Source organism: Saccostrea cucullata, unplaced genomic scaffold (genome assembly GCF_032062105.1).
Source record: "Saccostrea cucullata isolate Sc308-1 unplaced genomic scaffold, CSIRO_AGI_Scuc_v1 ctg3938, whole genome shotgun sequence".
Lineage (NCBI taxonomy): Eukaryota > Metazoa > Mollusca > Bivalvia > Ostreida > Ostreidae > Saccostrea > Saccostrea cuccullata.
In genome coordinates this window covers 35,339-49,576 of record NW_026932002.1, presented here as the reverse complement: position 1 = coordinate 49,576, position 14,238 = coordinate 35,339, and the positions used below count along the sequence as shown (strand labels likewise).

The following is a 14,238-nucleotide window of genomic DNA, read 5'->3' as shown; positions in this document are numbered from 1 at the left end:
TTGAGGCTCATCTACGCGCAAACCCTTTAACATGTTTAACGATGAGATTTATGCCAAAGAGCTCTTTCATCAGATTTTTAGAAGATTATGGAAATATTTTTGAAATCTCTGATGGGTCAGATGATGAACAAGAAGAAGGTGAGATTACAGATCCAGAAATAAGAGCAAGGTCAGATATTCAGATATGCCTTAAGCACTCTAGTTCATCTCAGGTGTGTAGAGGTAATTGTAATAATTTACATATCTGTAAATTTAAATTTATCAGCAATTGTCCATCTGGGAATTGTCGGTATGGACATGATCTTAAAACAGATCACAACCGCCAATCTCTTATGCATCACTTTATGCAACTCCTTGAACCTGATCAGGTCCGGATACTGTTAAGCGGTTTGGAGCACAGAAGGGGTGTGACAATCCCTTCTATTTGCACCTATTACAATAAAATCAATGGTTGTAAGGAACCTGTAAATTGTCCACATCTACATGTCTGCGCTTTTATCGCAGGTAAATGTGCATTCCAACCCAACTGTAAACGTTCTCACGATCTAGAAGATGAACAACCCAAGAAGGTTTTGAGTAAATTTGGGATAGAGATGAACGCACATAACAAAGATAATTTGTTAAAAATGTTTAAATTTGGTTCTCTGCATTCTTCACGGGGTCAAGGTGTCAGCAAAATAACCCATCTCTATAGTCGCAGTGTATCAACTGTTCCAGATAAGACTGCCAAAAAAGAAACAAAAGACAATCAGGAAGGAAGTGTCTCAGAACCTCGCTCTGAAATCAGTAAACCTCTTCGTTATTGGAATATGGATTAAGGATAACTACTGCTTTTAAAGGGAATCGTCAAAGAATATCTTGTCATTAAAATGGGAGCAGATGCTGGAAAAAAAAAACACAATTTACATACTACAGAGTATGTATCCGACTATGCTTTAAGAGTGTATTGTAGTTTGATTGCGTAAGTTTGATGTGAGATTTACATGACACGCTTACAAATTAAAAAATTCTTGGAAACGTATATTGCACCCACAGAGTTCTTGGAACATTTTTTATTTAAAATCAACTGTCTGTTGTGTTTGGATATTTACAAAATAAAGGTTGTTTAATCCCTTTCAATTATTTGTTTGCTTTTCTTCATTGTTAAGGAATTTAAAATATTTATTAGATTTTGCTAAGTTGCCTTAAACATACAAATACAGTTTTGTTCTTGATTTCTAACGTGTTTGGCTACTTCAAAAGTACTCAGTGCTCAGATCTTATGTTCAAAACGTATCCATTCTTACGCTCTTACTCCTGAAATACGTTAATGACAATTGCGTAATTATTGCATGCCAGTCTAATAAGCACGTTAACGATACATCTAAAGTGAATTCAAAATATTCTTATAGAGAAAAAAAACTGCTATTGTACTTTTAAATTAGTACTGTACTCAGTTAAAGGCTAGTCACAATCAAAACAAACAAAAGAAAAACAAAGATTTAACCCGATATATTTGCATACTTGGTAAAGGAAACATAATTTAACTAATTAACCCAATTTATCCATCAGGATGTTTGATAAAATGCAACACCAGATCATTTAATAAAAAGCACGACTTTGTGCAGTTGAGTATTTAGCTTGTGTTGCACATACATTGTACGAATTTGTTTTTGCACATAAGATGCATAATTTAAGAAAAATTTGTGGGAGACAGGCTGTAGAAATAGAGATTTGTGAACATGGAGAAATGAATTGTCAATATGGACTACTTATAATTATCATGATTATGTCAATTAAAAAAAAATAAACAACAATGTTAAAAAGTTCTATGGGAAATGAACTTTTAGTTGGTCACGTGATCAAATCCTGTGAAGCCCGAAGGGCTTCTCAATAGATTACACATTGACAGAAATATGTAGACAAAATATCACCTCGCTCTGTGATTCGGTCGCGCTGTGACCTCTGACCCCCAAATAACATTCACACAGAATTAAACATATTTTCTCTTCAATAGGTTCATCTAAGAAAGATATTTGCAAATGTTAATATCATATATATGTGAAAATTTTCGAAAGATATTGGAATAGAATACAAGTAAACATCTAATATTTCTGAATAGAAGGTCTCTGATGAATACTAAATGAGCTAAATGGGCAAAGTTTTCAAATCTACTTACCCGAGACAACGGTAAAATAAAGTTTATTAAGACAAGAGACAAAATCAATCTACAGTGATATTAGAAGAAGATATAGCCAGAAATAAAGAGTTTGCTAATGAATTACAAAAGCTGTGTATTTTTAGTGTTCTAGTTTGTGTTATGTTACAAACTTTCACCACTGCTCTATAGCGTATTTTATAAGAAACTTTTCATTGGAGAGGCAAAGTGCAACGTCAACACTGTCATAAAAGTAAGACGTTTATCATAGTTAGAAAGTCGATCTGACGAGCAGGAAATCCCATATTTTTACCAGAATTAATGGAAATGAAAGGCACGGATTTTTTTTTTTTTTTTACATATTTTACAATAATTCCCACGATCAGTTAAAGCTTATTAAAGAAAACTGCTTATTTAAATGAAACTCGTTTTCTTACATTGTCATTGGACATTTGCAATATTAATTTATCAAATTTCAGAATGAAAATTTTACACATGAGAAAAAGAAAGCAGTTATTGTGGCATTCATCTCGACATTTAAATATATTGATATTTAAAGATATCAAATAACATTTGTTACTTCCATTTATTTGTCAATTCGATACATCTGACTTAATTGAACAGTCTGTATATTGCTTCAATAATTACCAACTTATTGGTATCTCGATTGCTTTTTAATTTGCATAGAACCATTCGCATACTAAATTTCATTGCAATTCATACTGTCAATTTGCATTACCACAATTCCTATGCCTTGAGGAATATATAACAAAACTCATAAGTTCATTTCACATTTATTTAACTCGGAAACAGTGGTATTACACCAATTTTTATAATCACAACATTTTCGAATACAACAATTGTCAACATTCACTGTAAAGTCACTGTAAAGTCTACGGATAATGGACATAAATGGCCACATTGTCCCCAAATCTTATATGAGGTCTGGGGTTACGGCCGAAATACCAACACACAAAGGTGCATAACGGGCATGACGGAGGCCTTGTGTTGAGCACAAGTGCCAGTGAAGTCCCAATGCTTGACAACTAGCATGTGGACAGGAATGGCCTGGGACATATCTGTTTACCCTGTTTCCAGAAGATTGCTCCCTGGTTCGATAGTACTTACTGACACTGAGTACTCCAGACTGTGAGCCTTCCCTCCTTTTAAAAGAGGTGAAGGGGGCACCAAGTATGGCTTAAACTTGTAGAACCCCAACCATACACTACATAAGGGGTAATACTTTCCCCACAAAACAACAACTGCCCTCTGTCTTAGTTGACAGGTAGGAATTTCAACCAAACTAGCAAGTCGGCTTTCATTTCTAAAGTAACTCTTAACTTATGATTGAAAAAATCTCAAATTTTTCAATTTCAAGATCTTTTCATTATATATATATTTTTTCTTTTATAACGTTTTTTGATCCCTTCTTCATGAGCTTCAGTTTATCATAACATCAAAAGCACACTATAACTACCTCAATTTACCTGTCAGTTGAAAAATTGTTTTAAAGCTCAGTTATATAAAATTAAAATTAAATTTTTAAATCTGCCTTTTCTGAATTTTGTTAATTTTTTAGCTCTACTGGTCAGAGACCAGAAGAGCTTATGCGATAGTAATGCGTCCGTCGTCCGTCTAGCTGTCTGTCTGTCCGTCTGTCTGTCTGTAAACAATTTTTCAAAATGCTACACCTCCTACAGTTTTGGTCTGATTTCAATATAAAATGGCACACAAGTAGATTACTCTAAGATACATAATTCTGTATATCAGTTTTTGATTTCGATGAACGGTGTTGCTGTGGTTACTAAAAATAGAAATTTCTGTTAAAAACATTCAAAATGCTACTTCTCCTACAGTTTTGGTCTGATTTCGATATAACTTGTCACACAAGTAGACTACACTTAGATACATACATGTAATTCTTTGTATCGGTTTTTGATTTCGATGAACGGTGTTGCCGTGGTTACTAAAAATAGAAATTTCTTTGAAATACATTCAAAATGCTCCTCCAAATACAGTTTTAGTCTGATTATAATATGATTTGGCATCCAAGTAAAGTCGACTACACTGAGATACAAAATTATCAGTTTTGTGTATTTGATATTGATAATTGATGTCGCCATAGTAATTTAAATTGAAAATTCTGTAATATTTTATTAAAAGCTACTCCCACGGTTTCAGTCTTATTGCAATCTTGTCACAAAAAGAGACTTAATCAAGGATCATTATTCTATTTATTGCTTTTGTAAAGTTTCAAGTCTCAACTGCTACTTTTCTCTTCCTTTGTTATAAGTACAAACCAGTAGAGCTAGTCTCGACAGAGACTTCTGGTTCTTAATTAATTGAAAAAATTGCTTTAAAATAGTAAATGCGCTATGTTTTACTATGATTCGCTTGAATAAATAACATTTATTAGGGAAAGGAAATTACATCATTTTATGATAGACGTCACAAAATTTACAAGATTTTTTATACATAATTAACAGCTTTATTTGAGTTATAGAGTTTGTTTATATTATATAGAAATCTCTTCCGTGGGTTGATAACTCAAAGCAAGTTCAATTGTGGAAAAATACCTGGATTATATGCTGATATAAGTGCATAAACATAAATTGAAATTCAGCAAAGAAAGCGGCCTAAATTAGGAAAATATATCTAATTTTATTATATATGTTAATTGTATTTTCTCGGTAAAACAAAAATTTAAGATTTTTTTTAAAAAAAGAGTATTTTTACCAATATTTGCTTATTGATTAGTAAATTTGATTTTGATGCCATTCCTAAATTCTGATTGTTGACGGGGAAGGGGGAGGGGTTGGAATCAAGAATCAAGAAAGATTAAATCATCAAAAATTCTTACTTTTGGAACTGGATCCGAGCTATATTTCCTTGGATCAAACCTAAGTTGGGCAACATAAAATGATGATCACTTTAAATTCCGTAAGGCCACTATATAATAAATGGTAAAATATTTAAAAAGAGAAATGAAAAGGTTGACAATAGATTATAGAAAACTTACACATTAAATATTACTTACTAGGAGTTATTTTTGGGATGTTTCATAACATAAGCTACATTTTTAAATCTAAATATTTTTCTACTCTTTTCATTAGTCCATTATCAGTTATAAATATCATTCTTAACTTTAAATTCTGCATTTATATTTCATTTGAAAAAAATGAAGAAAGCATATAGTATTTATGTAATGATGTTTAATTATGACATTTAAAAAAATATTTTTAGAAATTGGTATTACTTTTTAAGATATTACTGATCTGTAAAGCTGTTTTAAGCGTACGAATCTCCAAAATTCATTCAGAAGTTTATCTTTAAGTTTATACTTTAATCGTCTATTGTGGCCCACCCTACCCCGGGAGTCATGATTTGAACAACCTTGAATCTACAGTACCTGAGGATGATATCACACGAGTTTCATCTTTCCTGGCCCTATGGTTCTTGAGAAGAAAATTTTTAAAAGACGATAATTTTTCAATAATTCATTATTATATCCCTTTGGAAGAGGACATGGTCCTCCATTTGAAGAAACTTTAATCTCCTTTACCTAAGGATACTTTGTGATAAGTTTGATTGAAAATGACCCAGTGGTTTTTGAGAAGAAGATAAAAATGTGGTAAGTTTACAACGACGCCAACACCAGCAACGATAACTACGGCAGACAACGGGCAAATTTTGATCAGAAAAGCTCACTTGAGCCCTCGGTATTTGAATTTGATTGTTTTTCATTTGCATCTTATATTTTCCATTTGCGTTGTATAATTCCTTATTTCTAGTGTAAAATTTCTTATTTGTATTCAAAATTTTTTTCATTTGCTTTGTATCCGAGGATTGTTTATTTTTTTTCGTTACGAAGGGTTTCATTAATTACTTTTCGTTATCTCTATATTTTTCATGAAATTCATTACAAATATAATTATCATTAAATGTATTTACAGCAGAAGAAAATGAACACATGATTTCTGGCTTGTTTACAATGGGTTTAAACAATTACGTTTTATGAGTCATTAAATTTAAACATAATTAATCTACCGTCCACCCCTCCGTCTGTTGTCATATCACAAAACACTCTCTTTTTCATGCCTTTTTCAGGATAAATAGTGTACACACCATTTCTATTTTTACGATGTAGTTTCTACTTCAAAATGTCTTCATAGTCTTTGTATTTTATTTGAACTGTCAAAAAAAAAACATAATGAATTAATATAGGGATGATCCAGTTATCAATATTTTATGTGCACCTGCAAACTTAGTATAATTGTTAGCACAAGTAATTTGATGTTATGAGGTGCATTATGCACCAACAATTCTAACTATTAAGTTGAAAGTCGAAAAGGATGAAAACTTTAAAAAAAATTGTATAACAAAATGCATATGTTTGTTTCTACAGCTATCTATTCTGACTAATCTAATTTATTTAATCACATTTTATTGACTTTTGATTTTTCTCTAAATGTCATATTTTTACATGGAACAACCTTGTTATTTTAATTTTAAATTCATCAATAATAAAAGACTGTCGTTTGATTTTTCAGTTTATGTTTGATATTCCATCCCTGACTTTATCAATGTAAACTAGAGGCATTGTGAGCACTGGGCTCACTAAATGATATCCCCGCCTCCCATATGGTTATATTGGCAAAGTTCCTGTTTTGCTCTGGGAGACCCAAAATAAGTGTCAGATCAAAAATTAAACGTATGAACAATTTCTAAAACGAGGTAAATTATTGACAAACAAGTTAATGAAACAAGACTAACAGCTGACTCGTTTAAAGTCATCATTTTGTAAGTTCTATGGTCAATACAATGACCTTGTCAGCAAATACAATTTATTATTGAGTCAAATGCTGACCTACGTTTTTCATACTAATTGTTAGTCCATTGTTTATACACTGAGTTGACGACGGAAGGAGCACACGGCGAATGATCGACAGGAGAGGCTCACTCCTCCATGGCACCTAATCCCACCTCTGATGTTTTGGAGGTCCGTGTTTACTCTGCTCCTATTTTGTATTGTTTCATGGACTTTGATATATTGAATACTGTTCGTTATCTCCGTATCCTTCATGGGAGGTCACAATGGCATATCGTAATAAAGAAACTGTGAAAGTATCACAATATTGTATTCAGTGGTATAGGAGTAGTTGTGGATGAGAGATTGGTACCCTTCAATATTATAGAAAGTGACTTCTTATAATATATATTATAAGAAGTCACTGGGATTCAGTATAGAATTTACAGGAAGAAAATCATCTGTAACAGGATGAAAAATTTTTGACATGAAAGATTGATTTTTTTTCTGGCATAAACTTTTAAGTTTCCTATGTAAGCGCAGCATTTGTTCTTTTTGTTGTTTATATTTTCCAAGGACCTTGAAATGATTCAGTATTGGAACATATCCCTGTTAGAAACTTTCACAGAATCTTTATTATATTTATTTTACTTTTTGATCTTATTTTACTTTTGATCGGACCTATCATTTAGTTATCACATTGCAAAACATTGAAATTCTTTCTTTAATATTGAAGGGTACCAATCTCTCATCCACAACTCATACAAATAATAAACAAACCAAATACATAGTTATGTTGAATAAGGATGGTTCTTCCAAAATTGTGAATTTCATGGCCCAAGGGTCAGGGGTTCTTAAGTGCTAGGGCGGGGCTATATTGATTATATAGTGAAGATACATTATTTATTTGAAAATCTTCCTCTTTGCTCCTGGGTTTTTAATGAACAAACCAAATACATACTATATTGAGTAAGGCTGCCTCTTCCAAAATTGAGAATTTCATGGCCCCAGGGTCAGGGGCTCTGGTGTTAGGGCGGGGCTTTATTAATTATGTAGTAAAAATGCATTCATTCTTTGAAAATCTTCTTCTTTGCTCCTGAGTATTAAACAAACTAACCAAGTACATATTTATGTTGCATAAGAGTGCCTCTTTCAAAATTGTGAATTTTATGGCCTCGGGGTCAGGGGTTCTGTGGTTAGGGCAGGGCTCTATTGATTATATAGTAAAAATACATTAATTCTTTAAAATTCTTCTTCTCTGCTCCTGAGTATTAAACCAATGAACTATGTACATAGTTATGATAAGGAAGGATGCCTCCTCCAGATTTGTGAATTTCAGGGCCCCAGGGTGAGGGGTTTTGGTTTTAGGGCAGGACTCTATTATAGTGAATTATATAGTGAAAATGCATGAATTCTTTGAAAACTTTTTCCTTTGCTCTTGGGTATTATGCTCTAATGTTCTAAATACATATTAATGATGATGAAAGGTGCCTCTTCCAAAATGGTTAATTTCAGGGCCCCTGGGTCAGGGTACAGAGGATGGGGGTTACATAGTCTGAAAATAAATCAATGTTTTGAAATCTGCCTTTTGGTATTGATCAACCATTTATGATGAAATAAAATTTATGATGAAATTTCCAGAATTTTGAAATTTGTGCCCGCATGGTCAGTGGTTCCTGTGGGGTGAGGTGCACAATTGGTTATAAAGTGGAAATTCATTTTCTCTTTGTTACTCTGATCTACCTCTGGGTATCAAGTAACCAAAGTAAGCAAGCTAAGTGTATAGTTATGATAAGCAATAGTGCCTCTTTCAAAATTCTGAATTCCATGGCCTTTGATTCAAAACACGAACCAATTCAATTGTTTGAAAGTTGTTACATGATACTCAGGTGACCTATAAGGCCCGTGGGCCTCTTGTTTTGATAAAGAAGTCAATTCTTACTACGATTAGACAGTTTCTAGTGATTTGCTTAATTTTGATATGTTATGAATATGATATTTTCTATATATATGTAAACAGAAATGGCACGAACCTTTTTAATGAAGAATTTTAAGTTCTGTATCTTCTTTGTTAATCAACAAATGATGTTTAAATTTTTGCTAATCGTTTGAATTGGCTTAATTGTAAACTTTAAAATTGATTTTTAAAAACATCAGTTGAAACTGTGTCGATGTTCCTTTACGTTTTATTGTTTGCTTTGATTATTGATATATTCTCTAAGATTTTAAATGGGCTCATCATTTCCCTTAAAGGCAGAGATTTTAAGCACCGCCTTCAATAATACCTGGTCTGGGTAGCCCTGTCAATCAAACTCTGAAGGTCCATCATTGGATGCTGGAACTTGATTGACATTTACTTACTGGTCTCTGTGTATACCCTGTACACCTTGTTTGGGACTCGTGGGGACCTTCTAATTAACATTTGATCCTTTGATGTTTACTGAACATGGTATACAGAAACTTTATTTAATACTATGAAAATGTTTAGATTGAAAATATATATAAATTAGATATACCTTTAGTATTTGAAAGGATTATAAAATAATATGCATTTTTTCAATAAAATTAACCTTTGGTACAAAAAACTTTTTTTTTCAAATAAAATTTTGATATTAATTTTAATATGCTAAACGGTAAGCCTAAAATTGAAATATTATTGATATAAAGTTCAGAGCAGCACTCTGTGAAGTAATTAAAAAAATAATGTTTCTAATCATGGGTCACAAATTTTTACAAGCAATCTTTTAGCATGTTCATGGTCACAAAGCTTTATTAAGGTTAGGATAAATCTATATATTTTTTTTTAGTGAAATGTAATTAACACAGCTCTCTTTTCATTTGATTAATAGATGGGATCCTGTGGATGAATGAATTAAGTCAAATTTGGTTGATACAGGAGTTGTTGTTTTTTTATTAACACTTATGCTAACATCTTAATCTATTTTGTTTTAATACTGTAGATTGGCAAATAATCACGATGGTTTTAATCTGCTATGTTCGCGATTCATCATTTTTCCGCGAAATTAAACCCATCGTGAATGCTATTATTAGTTTTACAAATATTTAAATGCTTATACGAAATTTTGAATTAATTTTTTGCAGCGTGAAAATAAAACCATAGCAATAAGTACCTTTTGAGATATCGTGAAATTTTAAAACCGTGGAATTAAAACGATTTACAGTATTTGATTTTATAGTATGATATCATAATTTTTTTAAATGGGTAGGGGTGTTTTCAAACAGCCAAAAATAAATCAATATATAATTGAAAAACCTTTATACTACTAATTTTAAAATTGTCTCAAAAATCCCCAACACAGGTAAAGTTTGACACCTGGGGTATTTCACTGTGTATTAAATCAATTCCTGTGTATAGGGATTAGACGACAGATGACCACAGGTTGACTGCTAGCCCCCAAGGCATTCACACCTGTACAAAATAAGCCCCTCCCTCACCTGGAATTTACCACCTGGTAAAAAATCTCTGCCTTTAACTTTCAAACTTACCTTGCTTTCATAATAGTCAGCCGGTAAAACACTTGGCCAAACTAAATAATTCCGATTTGATATTGTAGTTTTACCAAATTATTTTTGCACACAGCTTTAAGCAAAGTTTTAAAGCTTTTAAATAATCCATGAAAGTGCTGCATGCTATTTGGTGTTTGTTAATTCATGCAGTTCAATTAATGCGCTTCTCACTTAGGATGAAGTAAGTTATCTTTTATCAAAGCAAGAGTTATAGCTGTAGTTTGCACTGGCGTTTTTTTCCATTGTTGAGAAGGAAGTATTACTCAATTATATCACCTTTTCATTTATTTATTCTTTCGATTAACTTAACAATCTAACAGATTTTGTGAGCTTTTCCATCCCATTTTGTTCACGATGTTTGAAAGATGTATAAGCTTTAAGCAAATGATTTTAAAACGGTGTTATAATAAACGACATAAACATTTCCTTACAAAAACATACCCCAAGTATGTTGAATTAATGTCCGTCTGAAATATAGAAAAGCTAATTTAATAAGAAATATACTTTCTACTGCCCATCCCTATCCCCTCCTTCCTTCGACGAAAAAGGATTTCCTTTTGCTTGTCAAACTTTGTTTAGGTAACCCCCCTTCCCCTTTTCAAAATCAAAATTTGTACAGTTTTATAATCGAGATCGATCACCTTTGTAATTGATACTTGTATGAATCATATCAGAGGTGTAACTTGATATGAGTAAATATATTAAAATTTAGATGAGATAAATGTTTGTTCTAGATAATTGAATAATCGGTAATTGCTAATGACAAAAAATCGTTGTTGAGTGAACACGGACCTTTAAACCATCACAGGTAGGATCAGCTGTCATGGAAAAGTGAGCATCCCCTGTCGACCGGTCACACTAGTCATGTGCTTTTGTCATGATGGGACAAATAAAAATATCGTACACAATTCATAGTGTAAATAATAGCCTAACGATTAGTATGACAAATGTTAGTAATTGACTTAATGATGGATTGTACGTGCATGCTGACCAGTCATTGAATAGATCATAAAACTTGTGAAATAATGATTTTCAGCTCGCAAGACTGTTAATATCATTGATTTATCAACTTTTTCTTTCAATATACTAGTATAGCTTGATTCGTTTTTATAATTGGTCGTATATGCGTAGTGCATGTTATTATGTATCGAATCATCTAAGATACATAACCCTCATATGCAGTTGAAAAGTGCCATTGCCAGACACGTATGATTGCATGGTTGATTGACTGTCTGTTGTTGCACTCAATATTAAGGAGACGCCACCACCTGCTGGTGGGGAGCTACACATTTTGTCATTATAATGCTCGACACTCAGGGCCACTGAGCATTGAGGGATCTTTTTCGTGCAGCACCTACTGCAACACGGGTTCCCGGTTTATATGGTCTCATTGGAAGGATCGGTCTCCACGTCACACTGTGGTATTCGAACCCTCGACATAAGGACCAACTTCTTATTTCGCGTTTCTGGAGCAGACGCTCTAATTACTTTCCAAAGCTGGCGACCCAGACAAGTACGAGAAAGTGACTATAGAACATTGAACTCATCACGTTTACATAAAGTTTGAGTTCAGATAACGATTGTTGTCATTTTTAGTAAAATATCCAAATATGAAACAGATGTGGCAGACTCTTAGGTATCTTTAAATTCAATTTCACTGAGACATATTGTGCGACATAGGAATGGAAGTAACTATTTTTCATTTTTAAAACATTGTTGATGAAACATATGGAGATTATGAACAGTATTCAAGATCAGAATTCCATAAAACAAGACAGACCTCCAAAACATCAAAGGTGGTATCAGGTGCCATGGAGAAATGAACATCCCCTGCTGACCGGTCACATCCGCCGTGTGCTCCTTGTAATGATCTGGAAATAACGGGAAAATCCGTCGTCAATTCGGTGTATAATGAAACATATGGAGAGTACGAACAGCATTCAACATTAAAAGTCCATAAAACAATACAAAATAGGAGCATAGCAAGCACGGACCTCCAACACATCAGAGGTGGAATCAGGTGCCATAGGGTGAGGAGTGAGCATCCTTTGTCCACCGGTCACATCCGCCGTGTGCTTCTACTCATGATCGAGAAATAACGGGAAAATCCGTCGTAAATTTAGTGTATAAATAATCGACTAACAATTAGTATGAAAAACGTCAGTCAGCATTTGACTCAATAATAAATTGTATTTGCTGACAAGGTCATTGTATTGCCATAGAACGTACGAAATGATGACTTTTAAGGAGATGCTGATATTCTTGTTTCATCAACTTGTTTGTTAATAATTACCTCGTTTTAGAAATTGTTCATACGTAGAGCATGTTCTTGCGTATCGAACCAACTGAGATAGATAAACTCCCTATGCAGGCGATGAAGATAGCTGCAGAAGTAAGGAAAGTTGATGATAATAGAAAAGTTAAAGTCAGCACGTTTATCATAGATATCAATGTTGGTTGTTAGATTACCATTAATGTCTTTTTCAAGTAAAATATTGAAATATGAAACAAATGTGTCAGACTCTGTGGTATCTTTAATTTCAAGATCACCAGGATATATCGTATCGACATAAGAAACATAAGAATGGAAGTTACTTTTGTTTATTGACAAAACGTCGTCAATATGTCTACAGGAAAATTTTTCTTCTTTGCACAAGATTTTGCACAAATTCTGCTTCATATGAATACAAAAGAAGGTCTGCAAATAACGGGGCGCAATTGGTACCCATTGGAATTCCAATAGATTGTTGGAAGACCTGGTCTCCAAAAACCACATAGATATTGTCAATCAGAACCTCAAGCATCTTCTTGATGTCAGCTTTAGATTACTTGTGTGTACAATCAGAATGTTTCTTAACAAAATAATTTTGCAAATGATCAATGAAAGGTTAGTATTTTTACGAGTTCCATTTTTATTGAAAAAGCAGCTATCAATGATATAAAAAAGTCTGGATTTTAATTTATCGCATGGAATGGTTGTGTATAAAGTTGAAAAGTCGTAAGTTTTCAAGCTGTTGATTTTGGTAAAAACTTGTGATTTCAAATTGTCAAAAAGTTCTTTGGAATTTATAAGTATCCAGATCTGATATACACCACTTCTTGAATATATTGTTGCACAGTACTCTTGAGGTTTCTCCTTCACTACTGTTAATATTTGAGTGAGGAGAGGCTCGGTTGAACATTTTCTGGAACCCGCTATGTATCTTTGTTTGTAAGAATTTTTATAAAGTTTCGGTATCCAATATAGGTATGATGGTTAAAATTCATTTTGGTTCTTCAGAATATTAAAAATATTCCTATCCGACAATTGATTTTGAAGAATTTCTTCTTAAGAAAGGGAACTATGAATATAAGTTGGATTACCACTTGTAAAATTTAATCCAAGTGACAGACTATGCATACAAACTTGAGACCCAATTTAAAGTCGATTTTATATCACTCTCTCAAAAAGGACATTGTGTTACTGTTCTCTTTGACACTCATACATTTTTTAAAATAAACTTGTAATGACTCTTTTGTTATGTTCTTGTTATTTTTTTAATGGTAAACTAAATCAATACAAGGTATGAGTATGCATCATCACAAATGAATAAATATATATTTCAATAATTTTTTTTTTCGAATTCTAAAGAACCTAATATAGAATTTATGAATATTTAATAAATGGCTCTGATACATGAGTGCTTCTAGATAATGAAATACCTTTAAATACCTTTAAATTTTTCTATTTTTCTACTTTAGAAATCCCGTTTTGTTTTTTTCGAAA

General features: G+C 32.6%; 1 protein-coding gene across 1 annotated transcript; it reads left to right on the top strand.

Moving 5' to 3' along the window:
- The first annotated feature begins 41 nt into the window (after positions 1-41).
- Positions 42-818, top strand: LOC134234238 (protein mono-ADP-ribosyltransferase PARP12-like). The gene has a single exon (XM_062716288.1). It carries the CDS (start codon positions 42-44, stop codon positions 816-818), a length of 777 nt encoding a protein of 258 aa, XP_062572272.1.
- The last annotated feature ends 13,420 nt before the right edge of the window (positions 819-14,238 follow it).